This window comes from Sander lucioperca, chromosome 8, assembly GCF_008315115.2.
Source record: "Sander lucioperca isolate FBNREF2018 chromosome 8, SLUC_FBN_1.2, whole genome shotgun sequence".
In the NCBI taxonomy this organism is placed as follows: Eukaryota; Metazoa; Chordata; class Actinopteri; order Perciformes; family Percidae; genus Sander; species Sander lucioperca.
Genome location: NC_050180.1, coordinates 31,331,102 through 31,353,070, shown reverse-complemented (window position 1 = coordinate 31,353,070; position 21,969 = coordinate 31,331,102). Strand labels below are relative to the sequence as shown.

The 21,969-nt window shown below is 41.9% G+C and overlaps 1 protein-coding gene and 1 long non-coding RNA gene across 5 annotated transcripts in view; one reads left to right on the top strand and one right to left on the bottom strand.

The window, feature by feature from the left end:
* kalrna (kalirin RhoGEF kinase a) overlaps nucleotides 1-21,969 on the bottom strand; it is a 225,550-nt gene that overhangs the window by 120,959 nt on the left and 82,622 nt on the right. For all 4 annotated transcript variants that reach the window (XM_036004305.1, XM_031307530.2, XM_031307602.2 and 1 more), the window contains exons 15-27: nucleotides 14,110-14,301; nucleotides 13,223-13,392; nucleotides 12,390-12,564; nucleotides 11,510-11,762; nucleotides 9,290-9,456; nucleotides 7,752-7,871; nucleotides 6,416-6,484; nucleotides 5,215-5,364; nucleotides 2,986-3,135; nucleotides 2,257-2,371; nucleotides 1,743-1,858; nucleotides 1,075-1,197; nucleotides 440-622 (exon numbers count right to left, since the gene is read on the bottom strand). In XM_036004305.1, the coding sequence (XP_035860198.1) occupies nucleotides 440-622; nucleotides 1,075-1,197; nucleotides 1,743-1,858; nucleotides 2,257-2,371; nucleotides 2,986-3,135; nucleotides 5,215-5,364; nucleotides 6,416-6,484; nucleotides 7,752-7,871; nucleotides 9,290-9,456; nucleotides 11,510-11,762; nucleotides 12,390-12,564; nucleotides 13,223-13,392; nucleotides 14,110-14,301 (1,983 nt within the window). The remainder of the gene's footprint in view (nucleotides 1-439; nucleotides 623-1,074; nucleotides 1,198-1,742; nucleotides 1,859-2,256; nucleotides 2,372-2,985; nucleotides 3,136-5,214; nucleotides 5,365-6,415; nucleotides 6,485-7,751; nucleotides 7,872-9,289; nucleotides 9,457-11,509; nucleotides 11,763-12,389; nucleotides 12,565-13,222; nucleotides 13,393-14,109; nucleotides 14,302-21,969) is intronic.
* Nucleotides 3,793-21,851, top strand: LOC116055910. Its single transcript, XR_004106443.1, has 4 exons — nucleotides 3,793-3,924; nucleotides 14,135-14,142; nucleotides 20,148-20,150; nucleotides 21,839-21,851. It is a non-coding gene; the product is annotated as an uncharacterized LOC116055910 (long non-coding RNA).

The following is a 21,969-nucleotide window of genomic DNA, read 5'->3' as shown; positions in this document are numbered from 1 at the left end:
GTTTCAATATGCGGAGTAATCTAAGTCTAATGCAGGTGTCGGCAACCTTAGGCACGGAGGCCACCATTGGCACGCGGTAGCTCAATCAATGGCACGCTAGCAATTCATGTGCAAGAGAGTTTTTGGGAAATTTTCCAATCCGCATGCCAAATGAACTCTTTTACAGCCATTGGCAGGAGCACATCCTGTTATTTACGGTAGTTTGATTGACTTTTTTCCCCATCCACATTCCGGGAATACCCACCCCCCTTTGCACGTGATTGGATAGTACTCGTTGCCTTCTCCACAGAATGCGGCACAAAGGAAAAAACACTGCCTTAGCTTGGTAGGTGATGACAGGCTTAATGCTGATATGGCACACTGACTAACGAGAACATTTCAAAACGGCACTTCATATTAAAAAGGTTGCCGACCCATGGTCTAATGTGTGTGGTTTCACCTCAGAGCTGACTCCCAGGCTCCTTTCTAGGCTCTCCTGGTATTTGCCCATGCGTAGAGAGAAGTCGCGGTATCTGCGGTCCACCGTGCTGACGCAGCGCTTCAACTCCGATACGTGAGCATGGCCTTTCTCCACCAGGTTGTCCGCCAACTGGATGAGCAGCTTCACCTTCTCCTTGGTTTGCTGCGGGGGGGTATACACACACACACACGCACGCACACACACACACACACACACACACACACACACACACAAATTACATACTGGAGGAGTCACTGATGTTCTGACTCCTAATATGACACTCCGTAATACAGAATATACCTGTATTTTTCATACTAAGAATATTGGATTGAATTAAATATTTTCACCTGCTTAAAAAAACTAAACATAAATTATCTTAGAGATAACCCTCATGTCTCATACAGAGTGCAAAAAAATACAAGTAGAACTCAAAGTTTAGTGTCAGTAATCTGTCGAGAATATATTTCAAGAAGATACCGTGTTTATATATTCTACTGGCTCGATGTTCCCAGCAGGTCCTTTGAGGCTCAATTAAGCTGCCAGTAGCCGACCTTCACACACACACACACACACACACACACACACACACACACACACACACACACACAGCGTACCTTGGCAGTTAGTCTGAAGTGACGGTAGTCGTTGAGGAGCTGCTGCGTTTCCTCGTTGCTGTCACCAGGTGACGTGTGTGTGGCCAGGTAAACTTCACCTGTCTCTTGGATCCAATCCAATGCCTGTGTGCGCACACACACACACACACACACACACACACACACACGAGACACTTTGTTTTCAACAGTTTGTTTCAAGTTGATCCTCAATATCCGTATATTCCCTAATAAACTCACTCCCTGATAAAATTAACCAGATGTCTATTTAGTGCTGCACATTTCCCTAAAGCCAAATTCCAGCCAGAACTCTTTCTTTTTATTTCACTAAAGCACACACACACACACACAGGTTTGTGGCACTATCTTTGTGGGGACCCGTCATTGACATAATGCATTCCCTAGCCCCTTACCCTAACCTTAACCATCACAACTAAATGCCTAACCTTAACCCTTACTCAAACCATAACCTAATTCTAACTCTAATCCTACAACCAAGTCTTAACCCTAAAACAGCCCTTTAAAGTTGTGGGGTCCAGCATTTTGTCCCCACAAAGCTGTCGGGACCCCACAAGTATACTGGACTCCAGGTTTTTGGACCCCACGAATATAGTTAAACAAGCCCACACACACACACACACACACACACACACACACACACACACACTCACCTGTTTGGCGCTGCGTTCAAATACCAAGTACTGCTGACATTGGTCCAGCCTCCGTTTCTTTAACGTCCAGAAGTGAAGCACTCTGTTCTCTCGCTGCAACAGCTCATTCAGAATGGCTGCACAAAAAAACCACACAACAATTACATTAAATATGCACTTCCTCCCTAATATCCCCAAATACACTCCCAGCTAGGGCTGAACAATCGGTTCGAAGCTAATCACGTCACTCTCTCTACCACACACTCCCCACGCACACACACATGCCGGCCCTTCTATTCTCTTAAGAGATCGACGCACACACCACAGTGTTTCCCACAGATTAGAACAGAACCATAAATCACGCTTTTTTGTCCAGACCAAAAAAAAGACAAAAATAATCTACCTTTTCAGTTAAAATCCATACAAAACTAAAACATGGCTTTACAGAAATATTTGAGCTTTCATAAAAATGCCAGCAATATGTTGTTATTGTTTTTTTCAGGTCTATCATAATCAGATTGTCAGCAGCACTGACCTTTAACTTGTTGTTCGGGTCCTCTGGTGTGACCGGCGGCTCCAGGCATGCTCACATTGTTCCTGTGGATGTACTTCAGAAACACCTCAGCGTTCCTCCGGGCCAGAGTGCACGCCTGGAGCACAGGGACACGGCGCTTATACCAACAAACTCGTACAATTCAGACACCCTCTTCTAACTCCTGTCACCCAAGGACTTCACTATAAACACTACAAAATACTATCAGTTAAAATAGCATTTTGCTGCAAAACACTGATTTCACACTTAATCTGTTATGTGCATTTTGAATTCCTGTCATTCAAATTCATTCAATATGTATCAACCAAAGATCATTTGCAATATGAGGGGGAGGATGTGTTGTGGGTTCTCTTCTCTTTCTTGTGTGAGTGTGGGGGAAGGTAGGGGGGGGGGGGGGCTTGTGTGAGGTTTATCGGATGTTTATTTAACGCATTGGATGAGATAATGCATGCTTATGTTTTATGCGTGTTTACTGTATGTTTATTGGGAGTTTATGTGCGATGTGTCGCCATTTTCTCTTCTCTCTTCTGCCCAAGACAAATTTCTCCGACAATAAAGGCTTATCTTATCTTATCCTATCTTATCTGCATATTTTATAAAAAGCGAATGAAACTCAAAAGTGTCCAACTGAGAGTTTGGATCAGTTAATTTAACTTCCTTCATTTTGGTAGCAGGCTGTTTTCGGATGTGAGATAATGAGAGATGAATCACCTTGAGGAAGGCTTCTTTCTGCTCCAGGTGTTTACTGATCAGAGGTATAAGGTGTTCGCAGTCGGACGACATTCCCAACTTATCGTGGCTGCCACACCAGTCCTCATCCCGACGATACTCCTGCTCCAGGCTCTCTAACACACTGCACACCTGGACAGACACAAAGAGTTGGTGGCACCATAGTGATAGGTTGGATATTTCTGCATACATGTTTCAAATGTATTTCACATCTTATCTAAGGTCTTGTATGAGGGGTTAGTTTGAGGACAACCTTCACACACAGAAAATTGGAGCCTGGAATGTGTGAATCTATTAGAAGTATATTCGATATAAGGATTAGTTTGGAGGTAAAACACTGTCTCCCATACTGGAATGTGTGAAGCCCCAAAAAGTATAAAGGAGGAGTAATTCCGATATTCGTAGAGACACTATGGGTACATGCTCTTAGGAGTGTGTACACATGGTTATCTCTCTCTCAGAGAGAAAGTTGTTCAATATTGAATAAAGCTGCATTTAATCTAAAAACACCGGACTCGTCATCTCTGAAGTCTCCAACATAATTTCCATGATATCAGCCCAATATCACATGTATCACAATATCAGAGGTGCCCAAATTCTTTCATATGAAGGGCCAAAATGTATCAGGATGGAAGGCCACAGGCCAAAAATAAATGTCGATGTTGAAGAATACAGTAATTCTTGCCATTCTCCGTAGATAAAACGTACGTATGTAATTTAAATGGGAAGTTTACCAGCACTGTGCTTTACATTGCCGTTAAACTCAGATTACATACTTTTTAACTGCACAAAATGTACGTTTCATAGTCATACTTTTAAAATAAGAGGAGAATAAGCATGAGCATGTCAAATACATGGCGGGCCAAAACAAAGAGAGCACGGGCCAAACTTGGCCCGCGGGCCCCAAATTGGGCGGCCTTGGTCTAGATCCACGGAAGTACATTTCCAGAATAATTGCCTGACATCCCACGAGTGGCTCAGGCGCCTGATGTCCCTCACCTTCCGCTCTTCTGTGTTGCAGTTCTCAAACTGCGTTCACTTCGGGAAACGACAACTTTCGAGCTAGCAAGCTGCACGCTGAAAATGGAAAGTTTTGAATAAAATTTGGATCGTGCAACAAGGCAGGCCTGCATGGTTCTTTCGGTGAATGATTGGAAACACTTACAAAGAACATGTTCACGGCATTTCCTCTCTAACTGGGACGTTTTGGGAGAGATTGGTGGGATTGCTGTGAACGAAGTACACACGGCGATACACTGGTAAGAGCAAATGAGGTAAAGCCATGTATCAGCTAATTTAAATAGCTCACGTTACTGTATTGTGTGAACAGTTGACTTAATTTAATATTGTATGTGGTGTTTTCTTTTGCGGGGTGCAAATGTTCCACCAAAACAAGTTCCTTCCCGAGATTAATTTGCCGAGCCAGCCTCGCTGCGCTGAGCTTAGCGCCGCCCTAGACGGTTGTGATTGGTTTAAAGAAATGCAAACAACGCAGAGCGTTTTGTTCTCCTATCCTGGAATGTACGTGTGGTGTAGCCAGAACTAACTCCATAGCGCTGTGGATATAGATCTGGCAATGCGAGACTAGTGGCACCATAATAGCACTCCTGCTCCAAGCGTGGAGAAAACACAAAGGTTGCGTCCAAATTACCATACTCTGCACTACATACTCAATATGTATACTATCGTTAAACATACTTGTGTATATACACAGTAGTGTGTATCTTTTCGGATGCACTAAGCTGTAATTTTCAATGTCGCTTTCTTAGAGCCTACTTGCCCTTGGAGATGCGTAACCATGGCAACCCCTGCCAACCTCAGCTTTAGTGGCATTGCCAAATAATGCTTAAATTACTGAAAAAGGTAAGCAACTAGACCAACAGTCCCAGGTGACAAAATCCCAGATTTGTATATGTAGAAATGTAAATTAAAGCATTTTTGACGTTACAGAGCTGCCTTGCTTGCTGTCCGTTTCGAATGTTGTCATTACTAACGCATTGCATTGTGGGATACTTATGCCGGCGTAGTGTCCAGTGCATACTGTAATATTTCACCGGAAATAGTATGCAATTCATGTAATATTGGTTTCATACTAAGATTTCGGATATACTAAAAAAATCTCACATACTGTTTTAGCCTGCTAAAAAGCATGCCAGTATAGAATTTCGTAGTCAACCAAACTCTGAGAGTGTGTGTGTGTTTGACGTGCACCTGCTCAGACGTCTTGTAAAAGGCCACAGAGGCATTGACGAGCTTCAGACGGTCCTCCATCTTCAGCATCAACTGCTGCCAGTGCACAGCCACTTTCTCAGCACAGCCTCTGATGGCCTCTGGGTCATAGTGGCCTACCTGCAGCACCATCTGGAAGACAGGAGGAGGAGAAGAGAGAGAATGAGACAGAGGGTAATACATGCAGGGCTTTTAAATTGACACCCGCCAACCCAACATTGTAAAGTTACTAGCCAACCGTCGGCTAAGTGCGTAGCGTGTGGTGTCGATTACGAGCTATGCTGAAACGGAGAAGACGGATGCAACGGCAAGAGACAAACCAGAGGAGCTGAAATTAAAGTAAAGTTTGGAAAAATTCAATTTCGCTAGTGGAAAATCTCATTAGCTGGTAACTTTAAAGGTCCAATGTGTGGGAATTTCTGCCATCTAGCGTTGAGATCATATATCGCAATCAACTCTCTCGCGCCATGCAGTTCAAAGTACGTATTACAGCTACGGTAGCCTTCATGCTTTTTTCTGATGATGCCGGTCTCTTGCTCTTTTCAATATTCTTTTTCTTTTTCTGGGTGAAGAAGAAGACTCCTGTTCCTGAAATTTGGATTTTGAATACGTGTGGTCCTCCATGTTTCCTTCTTCAAACTTGCCGGGGCCGGGAAGCTACGATACCCATTAGCAGCATTAGCAGCACCTGTGAGTTTATCATGTGACAGCGAAAACGTGAAAGGCGGAGCAGTATGTCCTGTATGTCCCTTACCGGCTAACGTATTTCAAGATGGCGCATGAATATGGAGCGTCTACCCCAGTTCATGCAAATGCAAATGTAAAATTTCAAGCCAAAAGGAATACTTGGAATTGATGGTGGTGGTAAATATTCATGAAAAAGGACAAGTTTGTGAACGGCACAGATTTTGATAATGAACAACTAAACACGTTACACACTGGACCTTTAAGAATCTACTAGACTTGTTGGCTGGTGACCAAAAAAAGTAAATTTAAAGCCCTGAATACATGGCCATGATGAACAGCCCTCAACATCTCCTGGATGCAGGAATGTAGAAATACAGTTTGCAGGGTGACACACGATATATAGTGGAGTCTTAGTTATTTGAAGTAAGTCTTACAAGTGTACTACAGCCAACTACAGTAAATGATAAAGTAAGAGTTTTAAAAAATGTGGATTTACCTCAGCTTTTTGCTGGACTTGCAGAGCGCTCTGATGAGTCTTCTGCAGAGAGTTAGCATGGAAGAGAGACTGGAGGAAGAGAAGGAGGAGAGAAGAGGAGAGGAGAGATAGTTACTAGCAATTAAAATCACTGACTCATTAGTTCAACTCAACTTTAAAGGTTCCCTGTGGAGTTTTTTGCCACTAATAAGAGAGCAATGTTTTTATGCGTGGCTCCCACAATGTAGGTTTCCAACTGCAAAACTCCACAAGGCACCTTTAAGTGTAAAGTGGGTACTACATAAAAAGCTAAATAACCAATTTTTAAGCATCCAGCAGGAGTTCATTAGACCATGGCATACAGTAGGTATGCACCAACCAGCTACCATCATGCCTTAAAGTTGCAATTAACCTATTGGCAGTTGGAAGCTATTGTCAATTTTCTTTTGAAATACCAAGGCAATATTTTTTGCTCAAGAATAAAAAAGTATCACTTCAAGACTATATTTTGGCTTACAAAGAAGTTTTTGGGAGTCTTTTTAAATGACAGCTGCCTATCAAAGTCAGTTGGCTTTGCTTATCCCAGCCCAGATCCAAAGAGCTAAAAAAAAATGGCCAAAATTGGCAGCGAGAGCTAAACCATATTTTAAAGGTCACGTCACAGTCTGCGTCCAGGTTTTTCTTCAACATTAAGCACTCTATTGAGAACTGTCTCGTAACTCAAGAACAGACTCAAACAAAAAGGTTGTTAAAATGTAGGAATTTCGTTATTCGTCTGATGGAGGATCCAAGACTTATTTAATCCTGAGAAAAACACACACACACACACACACACACACACACACACACACACACACCAATCAAAGTTCAACAGGAGCAGAAACCAGGCCAGAACATGTTGGATCTGGGCCAAAATGATAAAAAAATAAAGAACACTGTGTGTTTGTGTGTGTGTGTGTGTGTGTGTGTGTGTGTGTGTGTGTGTGTGTGTGTGTGTCATAGAACAGTGCTGACCAAGGGGCTTTTACCCCTGTGAGTGCTAACACACTTCTGGAGTCAGCTATTTAAAGCACTGCATGGACTAACACATACACACACAAACACATGCTCAAACAAACCTGTGTGTGTGTGTGTGTGTGTGTGTGTGTGTGTGTGTGTGTGTGTGTGTGTGTGTTTGCGTGTGCGTGTGCGGCAAGCCCGGTGCTCACGCAGTTATCAAAGAGTGAGTGTGTGTATCAGCGAGCGCACTCATCTGCTTCTATTCAAACCAATGCATACTGAAATAATTATTACTATAAGTACAGTAAGCCTGGTTTGAGCAGCAATAATTAGGATGTGTGTGCGAGTGAGTGTGTACCTCTATAGCCATCTGGAACTGTTCATGTTCCCTCTGCAGCTGCTCAGCCTCAGACAGAGAGCTGGCGTTCACCATGCTGGCGTTTAACATGGACTCACCGTTACGAATCCAACCCAACACCTAGAGAGAGAGAGAGAGAGAGAGAGAGAGAAAGAGAGAGAGAGAGAGAGAGAGAGAGAGAGAGAGAGAGAGAGAGAGAGAGAGCGATGGAGAGACAGTGAGAGAAGTTCAAAGCCATGGCAAAATACAAAACTCTATTCTAAAAAATAGAGGATACTTATGTGAACGTATTCTGTGGAGGGAAATCTCCTACCCAATGTGTAAACTCCTACACATTAACTGTGAATAAGGTACATAAGTTACGGACAGACATGAGTGACATGCAGTGTGAGGTTAAACACTACAGAGGAACAGGACCAACATACTGTTATGAAGAGCATGAATAATGTGGATGCAGAGCTTATTGGTGTGCAGGTTTTATTAGCACACATGTAGGTGACAATACATTTGTTATAAAGTTGTTTAAAGAATTTTAGATTTAGGAAGAGTAGCGTCAGTGTCCAAGGTCTTCATCCTCTACCAGTGTTATTTAAAAAATAGCTCTTTTTCCTGACCGTACATTTGGGGCAGTTGAGGAGGATAAATGTGCTTTGACGATTGTTTAACCTAATTCTCTCCCTGTTCCGCACAACAGGCTTTTCTTTGGGATCGCAGTTCATGGTTCTGCCAAAGCATCAGGGCTCCCTCTCTTTCTAAGTAATGACAACAACAATGTTGGTGCGTCCACATGACGCTTGTAGTCACAAGTAGCGTTTCACCCGTCAAATCAATGAGGACACGGAGGAAATTAAAAAAACATGATGGACTCTTTAGAAGACCCACTTAGTGACTGAAGGTTATTAAACTAATGTGCAGTAGATGGCAGCATAGTCTGCCAGAGGTAAAGAAGCAGACAAACTCTACAGGCCACACACTGAAAAAGTTGAACAAAACTAAATTTAAAACTGTAATAAATAAAAATTTAAATTCAATATATAAGTTCAATTTATGTAAAAAATGTCAACATTTTGTTGTTTGTGTGTGTGTTATTAGCACATTGCCATACACCTCATAAATAATTCAGTTGTATCCATCTGCAGCAGCAGTGTGCTTCCTTTATCAACACACCGGCACGTTCATATTCACGTTCATATCTGCAGCATAGCTTCTTTACTTCTTTGCTAAAACCGGGAGAAGGAGCTGGGTGTTGCTCTTGTCATTTCAACAACATGGAGGAGTCATTCCAAAATTTGATTCAGTTTATTTAAATTCAGTCCACTGTGCTCCATTAGAGCACCATATTATTTCCTTTTTAGGATGTTCCATTCTTCTCTGGCTCAGGATCAGAATAAAAATGCAGTTTAAGCAAAATAACTTTTCAAATGTCTCTGGAAGAAAGTCAAACTATCAACATAAAATTCAGTGGCACCCAGTGAATATCACAGAGAATTGCTTCAGCTTCTCCAGCGCCTTGCGCTGGTGTTTGCGTGTGCGTTTACCTGTTTAACCTCGGCCTGTAGGTGGCGTAGCTGCAGGATCTGCTCCAGCCGCGTGTGTGTGTGTTGCGCGTTGAGCTCCACCTCCTGCTGCTTCTCATGGAGGAACTCCAACAGCTCCTGAACCTGAGCAGCCAAGTCCATGTCCTTCTCCCCCGTCAGCTCGATTCCTGACACACACACACACACACACACACACACACACACACGCGCACACGCACACGCACACGCACACGCACACGCACACGCACACACACAGCTGTGATTGTCACATTCTTCATGCGTTATCTCTAAGAAAATACCCCGTCTAATCAAGGATGAGGGAATGTCTGGTGATGTTGTGGATGATCTCTATCCTGTTAACTCTGATTTCCCTGCAGTTCTGTAAAGACAGGACTCATTCCTCAGTGTAGAGCACCAAAAATAGCCCTCTAAAATTGCAAACCATCACTTTCACATTACTTTTTATTTATGGGTGAACTTAGTCTTAATGCTAAGCTAGGCTGAACATGTCCCGACTCCAGCTGTGCACTGGCGATGAGAACATTAATGATATACTGTTTATCGACTCTTCTCACTCTTGCAAAGAAGACGACACTAATCATACTGAACTCTCCAAAATGCTGAACTGTTTCTTTAATTATTTTACTTGCATGTGAATCAAATCCTGAGCCCTTATAATTAACCACTCCTGCATCTTTAATATTGGTGGAAACGATCCTAGGATACATTCACTGACAAACCTCCTGAAAGGGCATCTTAAGGAGGTTAGTGCCAAAAATGTCACTATGACAGCTTTCCAAAAAGCCAGTTTAAAAGATGCTATATAAGGAATGAATGTTATATAATGAAGTCATAGTTTTCATTAGTATCATTCAATACTGATTTGACATCTTTAGGTTATAATATTACAGATTTCAACTTCCTTTTGCAGCTGATTACTCAATATTACATAGTATTAATGTTTGAGCTGAAAGTGTGATTTGTTGAGTAGCACTGAATAACTTGTGTGCGTCTAATACTCAGTCTGTAGAGTCAGTTAACTATTTATATCCTACTTCACCAGTGGCCGGCGCTGCTAGAGAGTGTGTGAGTGTGTGTGTGAGAGAGATTTATCACTCCAGGGGGCATTGACCTACTCATATACACAAACATCACACACAGTAAGAGGATTGTGCTGTGATGATTTTTTAACCTAATTCTCTCCCTGTTCCGCACAACACACTTTTCTTTGGGATCGCAGTTCATGGTTCTGCCAAAGCATCAGGGCTCCCTCTCTCCTTCATTGTACAGTGTGCAGCTGTAAATCCAGATGTGAGCCTGCTCAGCGGGCAACATGATCACAACTGAAGTTCAGTGTGAATGGAAATGCATCCCTGAAAGCGTTAAAGAATATGACTGCCTAGTAGTAGTGTACGTGCAGCACAGCTAACCTCCCAAATGCAGTTTATTTAAAGCTATAGTGCGTAGTTTCTGTCGCCCCCATGAGGAATTCTAAGTAATGACAACAACAATGTCGGTGCATCCACATGACGCCAGCCCCCTCCTCCATGCAGTTGCAAGTAAAAATCAAATCAAGGAGGACACAGAGGATTAAAAAAACATGATGGACTCTTCAGAAGAGGTAATTATCTTGTAACTGTTATGTCCTCTTTGTCTGCAACGCTGAACGCTGCTGTTGTCCTTTCTCAGCGGTGACGTAAAACGAATCACTCTAGCTGCTGCGTGTGAAAGTCACCGGACTACAGAATTTTGTAAAGTTTGTAGCCATACTGAGAAATTGAGAGTTTTGGGTTAGCTGTCTTAATCAGCTTTGTATCAACTCATTTGGCAATGGCTTGTAAGTAACGTTGACGTTCATTAACATAAAATAGTGCTACTATGGCTTTAAGGTTTTACAGTTTAAGCATAAGGTACCAAACAGCTCTTCTCTTCTCTGGCTGAATGGCTGTGTATTTATTCTGTTTAGCAAAAGCACACAATCGGTCACTTGGGAAGCACGTTCATAATATGCATAAGCATAATGATGCGAGGTGTGTGAACTCCAGTTCGAAACAAACCACAAGGGCATGGTGGGAAATTATCTCTGGGAGCTCATTTTAAAGCACACAACCCTTTGCGTCTGTCTTCTTTATTCCTCTGAATCTCCAGTCTCTCTCTCTACCTCTTGTCCCCCTATTTTCTTTCTCATAGAGAAAATGTTTGTTTGTGTGTGTGTTTTACCTGAAGCCTGGACCTCCATGATGTACTGGTGCAGGTCTTGACCCTGCTGCATCACTTCGTAGGTCATGTTGTTCATGGCTGCCTTCCTCTCTGCGTGTCGTTTCAGCCGCTGCTCAGCCAGGCCGATGTCCTCTGAGCCGCCAGAGGAGGCGCCGCCTCCCCCGCTGCTGCTGCCACTGCTAGCGCCGGAGCGGCCGGTGTCGTTCAGTTGACGGGATAGATCCTCGTTCCAGGCGTCCAACTCCGCTGTGACCTGCAGGAACAGAGGAAGCGTGGGATCAGAGGACACACGGAGACACTGTTAACAACACAACAAGCCAAAAGCCAGTGGGTGCTATTGTTGTTTTTTGTGGTTTGTCTATCAACACTGGCTCTAATTAGCTCTTACAGCCCCTTTAAAGCTTTAGTGCGTAACATTTTGATATTAATAAATGTCCGTTACATTCAAGCCATTCAGCTCCACACAACTCTCTCTGTATTTCTCAGTATGGTCGTCCGGTGACTTTCCCGCGCAGAAACTCGAGTGAAGATAAGGACCTCTTCTGAAGAGTCCATCATGTTTTTTTAATCCTCCGTGTCCTCCTTGGTTACTAGCAACTGCGTAGAGGAGGGGTGGGGGTGGTGCACGATCACGTAAGGCTTGTATCATGTGGACGCACAGTGTTGTTGTCATTACTTAGAATTCCTCATGGGGCGACAGAAACTACGCACTATAGCTTTAAACACTCTCTTCTACTTAACAACAGGGGACCTAGAGCAGAGCTCTGCTGTACTCCACAGCAGCTTCCAATGAGCAGCAAAGTGTTTCTGTCAGAATAAAATCAAGTACCTGTCTGAGTCTACTTTGATATTGAACAAGCACACGCTCTTGCGCTCCTACCTCTATGGTATACTGCTCGAATATGCGTAGCTGGAGGAAGATGTCCAGCTTGATTTTGCGTTCGTGGAACAGTTCCTCCATCTGGCCCTGAGCCTCGTCCAGCTGCTGCAGCACCCCCTGGATGTGTGCAATGGAACTGCAGTGAGGCGTCTTATTGGTCGACATGGCTGCATCTCTGTTGGAAGAGAGACAGAGGGAGACATTATACCACACACGCCCTAACGCAAGACCTCCCTCATCATAAGAGGACCCGCTTTGACAACACAAAGATGTTTTGAGGAGATGAGTATATGAGGCACGTGCTGGACTTTTTTTTTTTTTTTTTTTTTTTTTTTTTTACATGATCTTATGATGTTTTCATATTTAGATGAAAATGCTTTAACAGCAAATCAGAACAAATAAATGGAATCTATAAAAAAAGCCTTATATTTTAAATTGTTTATATCATGGGTTATTTTTAAATTGTTTTATGAAATATAGGAAAACTTGACAAACTACAGCATAATAGTTTTAATTCAATTTGACCATCTCAAAGACAATGGGGGATCAGCTGAACAAGTAAGAGTAAGACAAGAAGAAACAGAGAGACAGATACAGAAGGAGAATATATATATATATATATATATATATGTTTGTGTCAATATGGTTATTAATCGCAATCTTACCTGAGTGGCTGTATGAATTTGACTTTTAAATGATGTTTTAAGTATGAATATTATTACCTGAGCTGCTGTATTAATCCTTCTTTCTCTTTAATAACATTAGAAATATTAATATCATTACCCGAGTCTTTAAAACAGCATCATAAATATTTATATGAATTGTATTATTACCTGAGCTGCTGTATTAATTCCTCTCCCTCTTTAATCACGTTGAGCGTTGCCTCCAGTGTGGCCGTCTGCTGCTGCTGAAACTGCTGGATCAGAGTCTGAACTGAATCCACCGAATTGCAGCACACTTCGTCCAACAGCTGCTTCTGCAGCTCCTCCATCCACGACCACAGCTGGACAAACGGACAGGTAAACAGACAGAGTGGCAGCTTAGCAGATGTGTGATCAATCCATTAGCACATAATTCTCCTTACTTCCTCTGCAACACTGCTTTGTTAGAAAATACTGAGTACTAAAAATAACACTTACAACTACTAAGGGTGGGAAAATCCATTCTTTTCCCTAGAATCGATTTTTTGTTGTTGTTTTTTAACCAATGATTCACCTGAATATTTTCTGTTTATACAGTACCACTGGTGGCAACTACATCATATGCGTTTCCAGCTAAACATTCATGTTTAATTCATGTTATGTACTTCTTTACCATTGAAATAAATGTGATGTGCATTATTCTTAGAAAACTATTTGTTTTTAGAAATGTGTCATGATATATTGCTTCTAGAAGTGTATTATTCAAATTTTTGTTTTTGGTAAAGAAGGAAAAGAAAATTGCAATACACAATTCTATTGAATCATAATACTTCTAGAATCGCAATAAATGAAAATCGCAATACAAATCGTAAAACAATCGACAACAACGACATGACAGACTAAAGTGCCACTAATTGTAGCAGGGGAAACTGTTTGTCCTATTGGGACTCAAACCTGCATCTACACACTTATCACATGTCAGAGACTCTCTGTCGTTAATGACAAATTAATATCCATTTCGACGCAGGATGCCTGAGAATGTGTTCATTTTTGAGTTTGTGTGTGTTTGTGTGTCCCACCTCCTTGGTGTGTGTGTGGAAGGAGACAGACATGTCGAGCAGCAGCTTCCTGTGTTCGACTCGGCGGACAAAGTCCTGGATTCGGACTTCCAGGTGCCTGGCTGCCTTGTAGATTTCCTCGGGGTCACACTCTCCGGTCTGAGCCAGCTGCTCAGCTGCCTCCAGCAGCTTGTCTGCATTAGTGTATGTGTTCTGGAAGGGGGAGGAGGGACCTTCTTCAGCATCAGCAGCAACACCATTAACATGATCAATATCTGTATAACTTGGCCGTATACCATGGCCATGGAAAATACATCTAGCTATATGTCAAAGTCAAAGCCTTTACGAAACAAATACCGGCAAGATTTTCATAAAACTTCATGAGCTGTGTTTCTAATCTATGGTACGGCTCTGCTCGCCTCAAATCGCTTTTTTTGGTACCAGTACTTTTCTCTTGTTGTTTCCACTGCAGATAGTACCCCGTCAGTGTGGGCAAAATTCTCAGCTTATCGCTGTAGCGGCGTTGCCTGCAACTGCCGTGACATCATTATCAATGCGACACTCGCTGAATCCTTCATTGAGAACTAGTCTGTATGTAAGACGTTCCACTTGCTCCGGTGCCGCCGGAAATTCCGCCGGATGTCCCTCTTTTTGGCCGGATGTCCGTTACCTTCCTCTTTCTTTGTGTTGGCATTCTAAACTCTGGTGAATTTCTGAGGACTATGGTTAACTGCTCCTCAGATCTCTGCAGGGTAAATCCAGACAGCTAGCTAGATTATCTGTCCAATCTGAGTTTTCTGTTGCACGACTAAAACAACCTTTGAACGTACACGTTTCACTAAAACAAGTTCCTTTCCGAGGCTATTTTGCAGAGGCACTGTTGCTCCGTCCGGCACTTATCACCGCCCAATTGTGATTGGTTTAAAGAAATGCCAATAAACCAGAGCACGTTTTTCTCCAATCCCGGAATGCTGTGTGGACTCACCAGACCCTCCTCTGCAGGGCAGTGGAGGAAGGTCTGGCAATGCGAGACTAATTGAGAACCAAACAAAGGAACGTCTGCACTTTGTCAACTGCACAGTGTGGTTTTGCAGGTTGTTATTTTTTTTATTTTTTTTTATCTAGGTCAAGTGAAACCTCAAATTTTGGTCGATGTTGACGGTAGCTTGACTATTTAAAAATTGCAGGATGTGCCATGTCGCGTTAGTGACGATTATCTCTGACCAATCAGCGGTCTGCAGTGTTTTAACTCCACCTTCTAGTATTGCTCAGCTCACCTGGTACCTAGACCGAGTTCGTACCAAAAGAAAACTACCAGGTATGAGGTAGCCACAACTTTTGCTAATGGCAAACCAAAAAAGGCAGAGTCGAGTAGAGTCGAGTCGAGCTATACCATGCAGTGGAAACGCGACATTTGTGGAAGGATGCAAGATAGGGCGTTTGGCCATGGCGGAGGTCTGCGCTCTCCAGGTGCCCTTCTAGTTTTGATTTCTTTCATTATTGATTATACATTTCTTATTTTGTTTGTTACTTTTCTTTTTTTTTTTCTCATCACCATCATCATATTGGCCACATTCACATTATCAGTAACAATAATACTTTTATAATTAGGAATATTTTTGGTGTCTCAACCTCTCCCGCACAGGGGTAACACTGGATTAGGCGCACACACACACACACACACACACACACACACCCAGTCGGATCACATTATATTAAAACGTTAATTCCAGTTTCTGTAAATCACAGCGTGAGTTTTCCCTTTTTCTACCTCCATCTTCGCCTAAAAAGGGAATAAATCCTGTCTGAGCGTTAAAGCTCTCAGCATTCATCAGGAGTACAAAATGGATTAGTGTCTGCCTATTCTGGTAAATATAAGAGATTATTACTGGAATATTTTTCACTTCATAAAATATATTGCATCTGAGATATGAGACTGGAGATTGGCGGGTGTGGCGCTAGAGTTGTTAAAAAAAAGAAATTATCCCAATTATTCAAGAATATGAATTTGGGTGCAAGCTCACAGTCTGGATATTTCACATTTTAGAGGGATTAGTCAGAAGATAAAGATTATTTAATAATTTACACGAGATTAATACTCTTTACTGCATGACTGGTTTGGTTAAGGGTGAGAATTATAGCAGGGAGAGGACAGGAAAGCAGGATCATCCCCGTCACCTGAATGTACTATAGAAGACCAAATCTGACTTTTTAAGACATGAATGTATGCAACATTTCGTAATTTAACTGAACAAACAAACTGAGAAATAAATAGATGAAATATGCCATTAAACCATCTGGAAGAACAAAATCAGCTGATGGAAAGAATAAATCCTGTGGAGGTGTTTCACAGGGACTGAATAAAATGATATACATCCACCCCATCCACCATTGAATAAAACACCCAAAATTCAATGGAAGTAATCATTTATTTTACCTGCAAAGAATGTTGTATGGCTTCCATACAACATACATCCATGCATCCAAGTTATGTTTGGGCAATTTGGTTGAAAGAAACCCATATTTCTGATATAAAAAAAAAACTTAACAAATAGGTCAAATTTGACCGAAGGACAACACAAGGGTTAATCAATCTAGCCACCACATAATAACATTGTGCTAATGCCTAAGCAATGACCTACACACCCTTTAGAAACATAATAATAAAAGCGTAGGCTTTTTTAGCTTTTATCACATTTCTAAACACACTAGTGCTGCCTTTTTATATTCAATTCAATTTTCAATTTGTTCAGTAAAAGAATGTTGGGATAGACTGGGTAAACCCAGCCCGATCTGCCGGCGATTTGATTGTGCCCTGCAGCTCAGGCTGGAAACCTGTATTTTTATCTATCCTGCTTTCGTTACAAATTTGCGGGATTCAATCACAAACTGGCTTATCCACCTGGCGCGCTATTGGCGGGTTTAACACGATGGCGATAGAGAAGCGACCAAGCAGCTTTTTGTTTACATTCAACAGGCCGGCCACCGAAGCGCAGCAACCCGTTGATGCCAATGTTGCTGCTACGTCACCCGGATCGTTGGTCTGATTGGTTGAAGGACTTTTCAATTGCGTACAGAGTCATTTGAACTATGCCCGTTGATCACGCCTCCTGTGCAGTAGAAAATACAGAGCAGACTCCCCAGACTAATGTTCAATCTTAAAAGATTGAGCTTGGTCTGGTGATAGCCAGACTAATGTTGGGAATGATTTCCTTTCGTTTATAAATTCAACAAGCAATTTGTTGTATTTTAGAAGAATACTAAAAGTAGCAGAAATGCCGAACAGAGGACATTGTAATATGTTTATTTATCGCAAGTAACATCGTTATCGCGATATTCAACGTTATCGGTTATTGCATATCTTCCTCATACCGTACAGCCCTGGTTTTAATCTCTTGACAATTTCAAACAGTCTGATTTTCCTATCAATCGACCAAAGTTGGTAGTGTAACAGGTGAAGGGGTGTCAACCCTCCCTGGAGAAAGTAAAATTTAAGGCAGCGAGACGGAGCTCGAGTACTAAGGCTTTAGTGAGAGTAAACAACTTCTGGGTTTTCATTCACATCTTTCTGTTTGAAGTTTGCTTGGTTCTAATGGAGAAGCAACTAATCTGATGTACCAGACAAGGGCTAAAAATAAACTAGGCATAACGATGGAAAAAGGACATTCAAATGACATACAAACACACATCATCCGACTACATACACACACCTTCACTGAAATGGACACTCGTCAGTTAATAGCGAAATTGGTGTCTGAATGCCTTTGAGTTTTTATGTGAGAGAGAGTGGGTAAACATGCTTACATATTCATCTCTTGGCATGTATCTTAAACGTGTACAAAAATGTATTCATGTTATGTAAGTTGCTAAAGGGAGAGTTTTACACCACAAACTGCATTAAAACGCTAATGAGGAAAAAAAGGAGAGAAAAAAAGCCGCCTGACCCAAATAATGCCGATCCAGCACGTTGTGAAGGTTAATCCTAATCCAGAGTGTAAACATCAGATTACACAACTGCATACTCTTCATAGGATTGACACTCATTCTCTTCAACAGGGGGTCCGTGACCCCTAGGGGGTCCTCAGAGTTAGTGCGGGAGGGGGGGGGGAGCACCAAATTATGTTAAAAAGATAATTTTTTGAAAGATAATTTCTTTTTAAATTCAAATATGTCTGAAAATATACATTAATATGAATCCAACATATTAACAGCAAAGATAAATTGGCCTATTTGTGGAAAAAAAAAACATTTAATTTACACACTGAAGATAAGCTTAGGCTACTATGAACAGGGTGCCATTTTCCCCGGTGGGGATAAAAATAATTACCCCCCCCCCCCCCAAAAGTGATCAATGCTACTTCACCAACAGACCATATATTATATACCTAAAACAGAAGTATTTTAAACTAAAGCGCTGTAAAGTGAACAGTCTATAGTGCCATAGAACGATAAAATCCGAGCAGCAGTTGCTGGTTGTATTGAGCCGCTACAGAGCTCCGGGACACCGGCTACCAGCGGCAGTTTTGAGCTGCCAATAGGTGACTGTGAGCCGGGTACAGGCACCGCCACATGACGTTCCTTTTAGGGGCCGTGGATGGTAGTTGAGTTTAGCCAGAAAAAAGTGAACGTCATGCAGCGATGATAGTTAAGTTTAGGCACCAAGACGACTAGTTAAGTTTAGGAAAAAGATCGTGGTTTGGATTAAGACATTCCCGAGGAACAAACGAGCGTTTCCTTGGTTTCCTTCCTTCCTTCCTTCCTTCCTTCCTTCCTTCCTTCCTTCCTTCCTTCCTTCCTTCCTTCCTTCCTTCCTTCCTTCCTTCCTTCCTTCCTTCCTTCCTTCCTTCCTTCCTTCCTTCCTTCCTTCCTTTGCGGGGGTGGCAGTAGCTCAGTCCGTAGGGACTTGGGTTGGGAACTGGAGGGTCGCTGGTTCAAGTCCCAGTATGGACCAAAGTACAGAGTGTGGATTGGTAGCTGGAGAGATGCCAGTTTAACTCCACGGCACTGCCAGGTGCTCTTGAGCAAAGCACCGTACCCCCCCAACCACTCTGACATCTCTCCATTTGTGCATGAATAGGTCCTGAGCATGTGTGAGTATTTCAGGCCTGTGTGTAGTGATTTCTAACAAACAGAGTGTAAATTGTAATTTCCCCACTGGAGATCAATAAACAGTATAAATTATTGGTGAAAGTATTTTGTTTTCGCTGCAAAGTGAACTCCACTCTCCAGCTTGAAAGCGTTGTTTTCTCCTTTGACTATTGAAGTTCATAAATAAGTGTTTTGGCATGGCCGGCCGAGTGGCACTATATCCATGGTATTGAAAGGGGAATTTAATTCTTGCATGTTTTGTTTTGTTGTGCATGATCAAACCCCCCCCTCTGTTTTTTTCACCAATCGCACCCTAACTATGGGTAAGGAAGCCACTAACGTAGTTAAGTTTAAGGATTCACTGTTCCACATGTATGTTTAACATAAAAACATGATGTATAAATAATATATTAATATCCATTCATTTATATCCATCTGAACCAGTTTAATATGCAACTCAATTTTATACAGTATATGTAGTAGTGGGTCCCTACTCCATTTCTCTTTCAGCTAAGGGGTCCTTGGCCTAAAAACCGTTGAAGACCCCTGTCTTATAGGATTATCACTTCACTGAAACTCTACTGACCAAAGTAACGAATGATTTACCATGGGTTGTGATTACTCTAATACACCTGTTTTAATGATATTTGATCTGAGACGGCAGTGGATGTCATAAACCACATCATGCTTCCTTTTTTTTTTTCAAGAACTAGAAAGCACTTAGATGGTGCAAATTGTTGATAGAAAGCCTCTGGGAGAAAATAAATTGATTGGCTGAGGCGAGAGTGAATAGGTGGTGGGACATCAGCTCCATAAATCAGGAGAGACAAATGACAGAAAGACGAAGGGAGGATGACAAGATGAGGATGAAAAGAAAGAGGAAAAAATAGGAGTGACTTGACACCATGTTGAGCGGGATTGTGTGTGTGTGTGTGTGTGTGTGTGTTCAGGCTTATTTAACTGCAGCAGAGACAGTAAGGATTTGACGATCCTGATCACATTTAGTCTCCAAAGCAATATGAAACACACACACACACACACACACACACACACATAGAGTCACCTATTCTCAGATAACTGAACCACCAGCTACCGCTGACCTGAAGGAGCACCATGCGGGGCACCAGAGGCGGTGTTGAGGAACTCTTTTGCGGCTCAACACATCTACTAAATGCCGCTGATACGACCGAGCTGTGACGGAGGTCTGTAGCGGCTTAAACAACTAGCAATCGCCGCTCTGTAGCACGGAGCTCCTCTTCGATGTTTGTTTTTACAGGTATGCTACATTCAAGAGACCATGGGATGTTAATGTACGTTACTCAGCAACAGGTTAAAATAGGGGCAAGGTTGCGCAATAACGTTAAAATGATTTGAACTTTTAGCGAGGAACGAGAAGTGAATTACCTGTATGTGTGAAAACAGCTTTATCCCCCCCCCAAAAAAAAAAAACAATGGTAGGGAAAACACTCAAACCAATTTATATTTCCACAAAATTGGCATGAATAATCATAATGGTATATATGCCCCATGTATGTGCGTGTGTGTATGAGTCAAAACAAAATAAAGTTAAAACTTGTTTTGAACAATTTCTTTGTCATCTGCAGATTGATTTTAAGTATTTAAATCTTAAATCGGATTTTTTATTTTTTTTTTTAAATCGGGGATTTTATTTTTAGGCCATATCGCCCAGCCCAAGTGAACAGTTAACTTCTTTTTATATTGTATGTGGCATTTTTTTCCTGAGACTATTTTGCAGAGCCACCGTCGCTGCGTCCGGAGCTTAGCGCCGCCCAAGACGATTGATGGTCGATTGATTGGTTTAAAGAAATGCAAACAACCCAGAGCGTTTTTTTTCTCCTATCCTGGAATGTATGTGTGGAGGAGCCAGACCTTACTCTACAGCGCTGTGGAGATAGGTCTGGCAATGCAAGACTAAAGCAGGACTTACTGACAGTTTTGCTGAACAGCAAATGTTGCAGAACTTAAAGGGTTCAACGGCACCGAGGGCTCTGCAATAATATTGTCGTGCGCTGTTCAATACAGGACAGAAAAGTGTCACTGGCCTTCGTTCTATATTACAGTATCTATTTTTATTAAGTGGCCAATGTTCAAACTATTTCTATTGCAGCATTGACTTTGAAACCAAGCCACATTCTCAAGTCACATTTTAATGAAATCTCTACTAAGAGCTTCAACATGTTTCTTTGTTTTGTTTTCATCTTTAGGACCAAAAACGCCAGTTTCCAGCTCCAGCGTTTCTTACGTGATAGACTGTAGCACTGAAATTCAGGAATGGATAACATCTTCTGCAGATCCTTCAGGAAAGGCTTGTGACCATAAATGGTTACACAGAGGCATGTATTCATGCTTCCTGCCGCCACCGGGCATGGTGGTTTTCAAAATTTGGGATTAATCAAGGAAGATGACTTACAGATGTTCGCAAGGCAAGCGAATAAACATTTGATAAAAACAAACTAACCGAATTGTTAATGGTAGGAGGGCCTTCTTTATGTTATGATGGTACTGTAAATGAGAGCCCGGACAATACTTGCCCATGTGGAGAGACATATTTAAATTATTAAACCTAATAATTAATCCCCCCCCTAAAAACCTATTATTTACTTTACATAAATAAAGACATTTGCACCATAAATTGATGCAGAAAAGGCACAAACTGTTGCAGAAAAATTCACCAGAATGCAGGAAATTAAGTGTTTCACGTTTATAATTTCAATTTTGCTCAAAAATGGAGATCTCAAACCCAATGTTGAACCCAAAATTATGCCCTTGGAC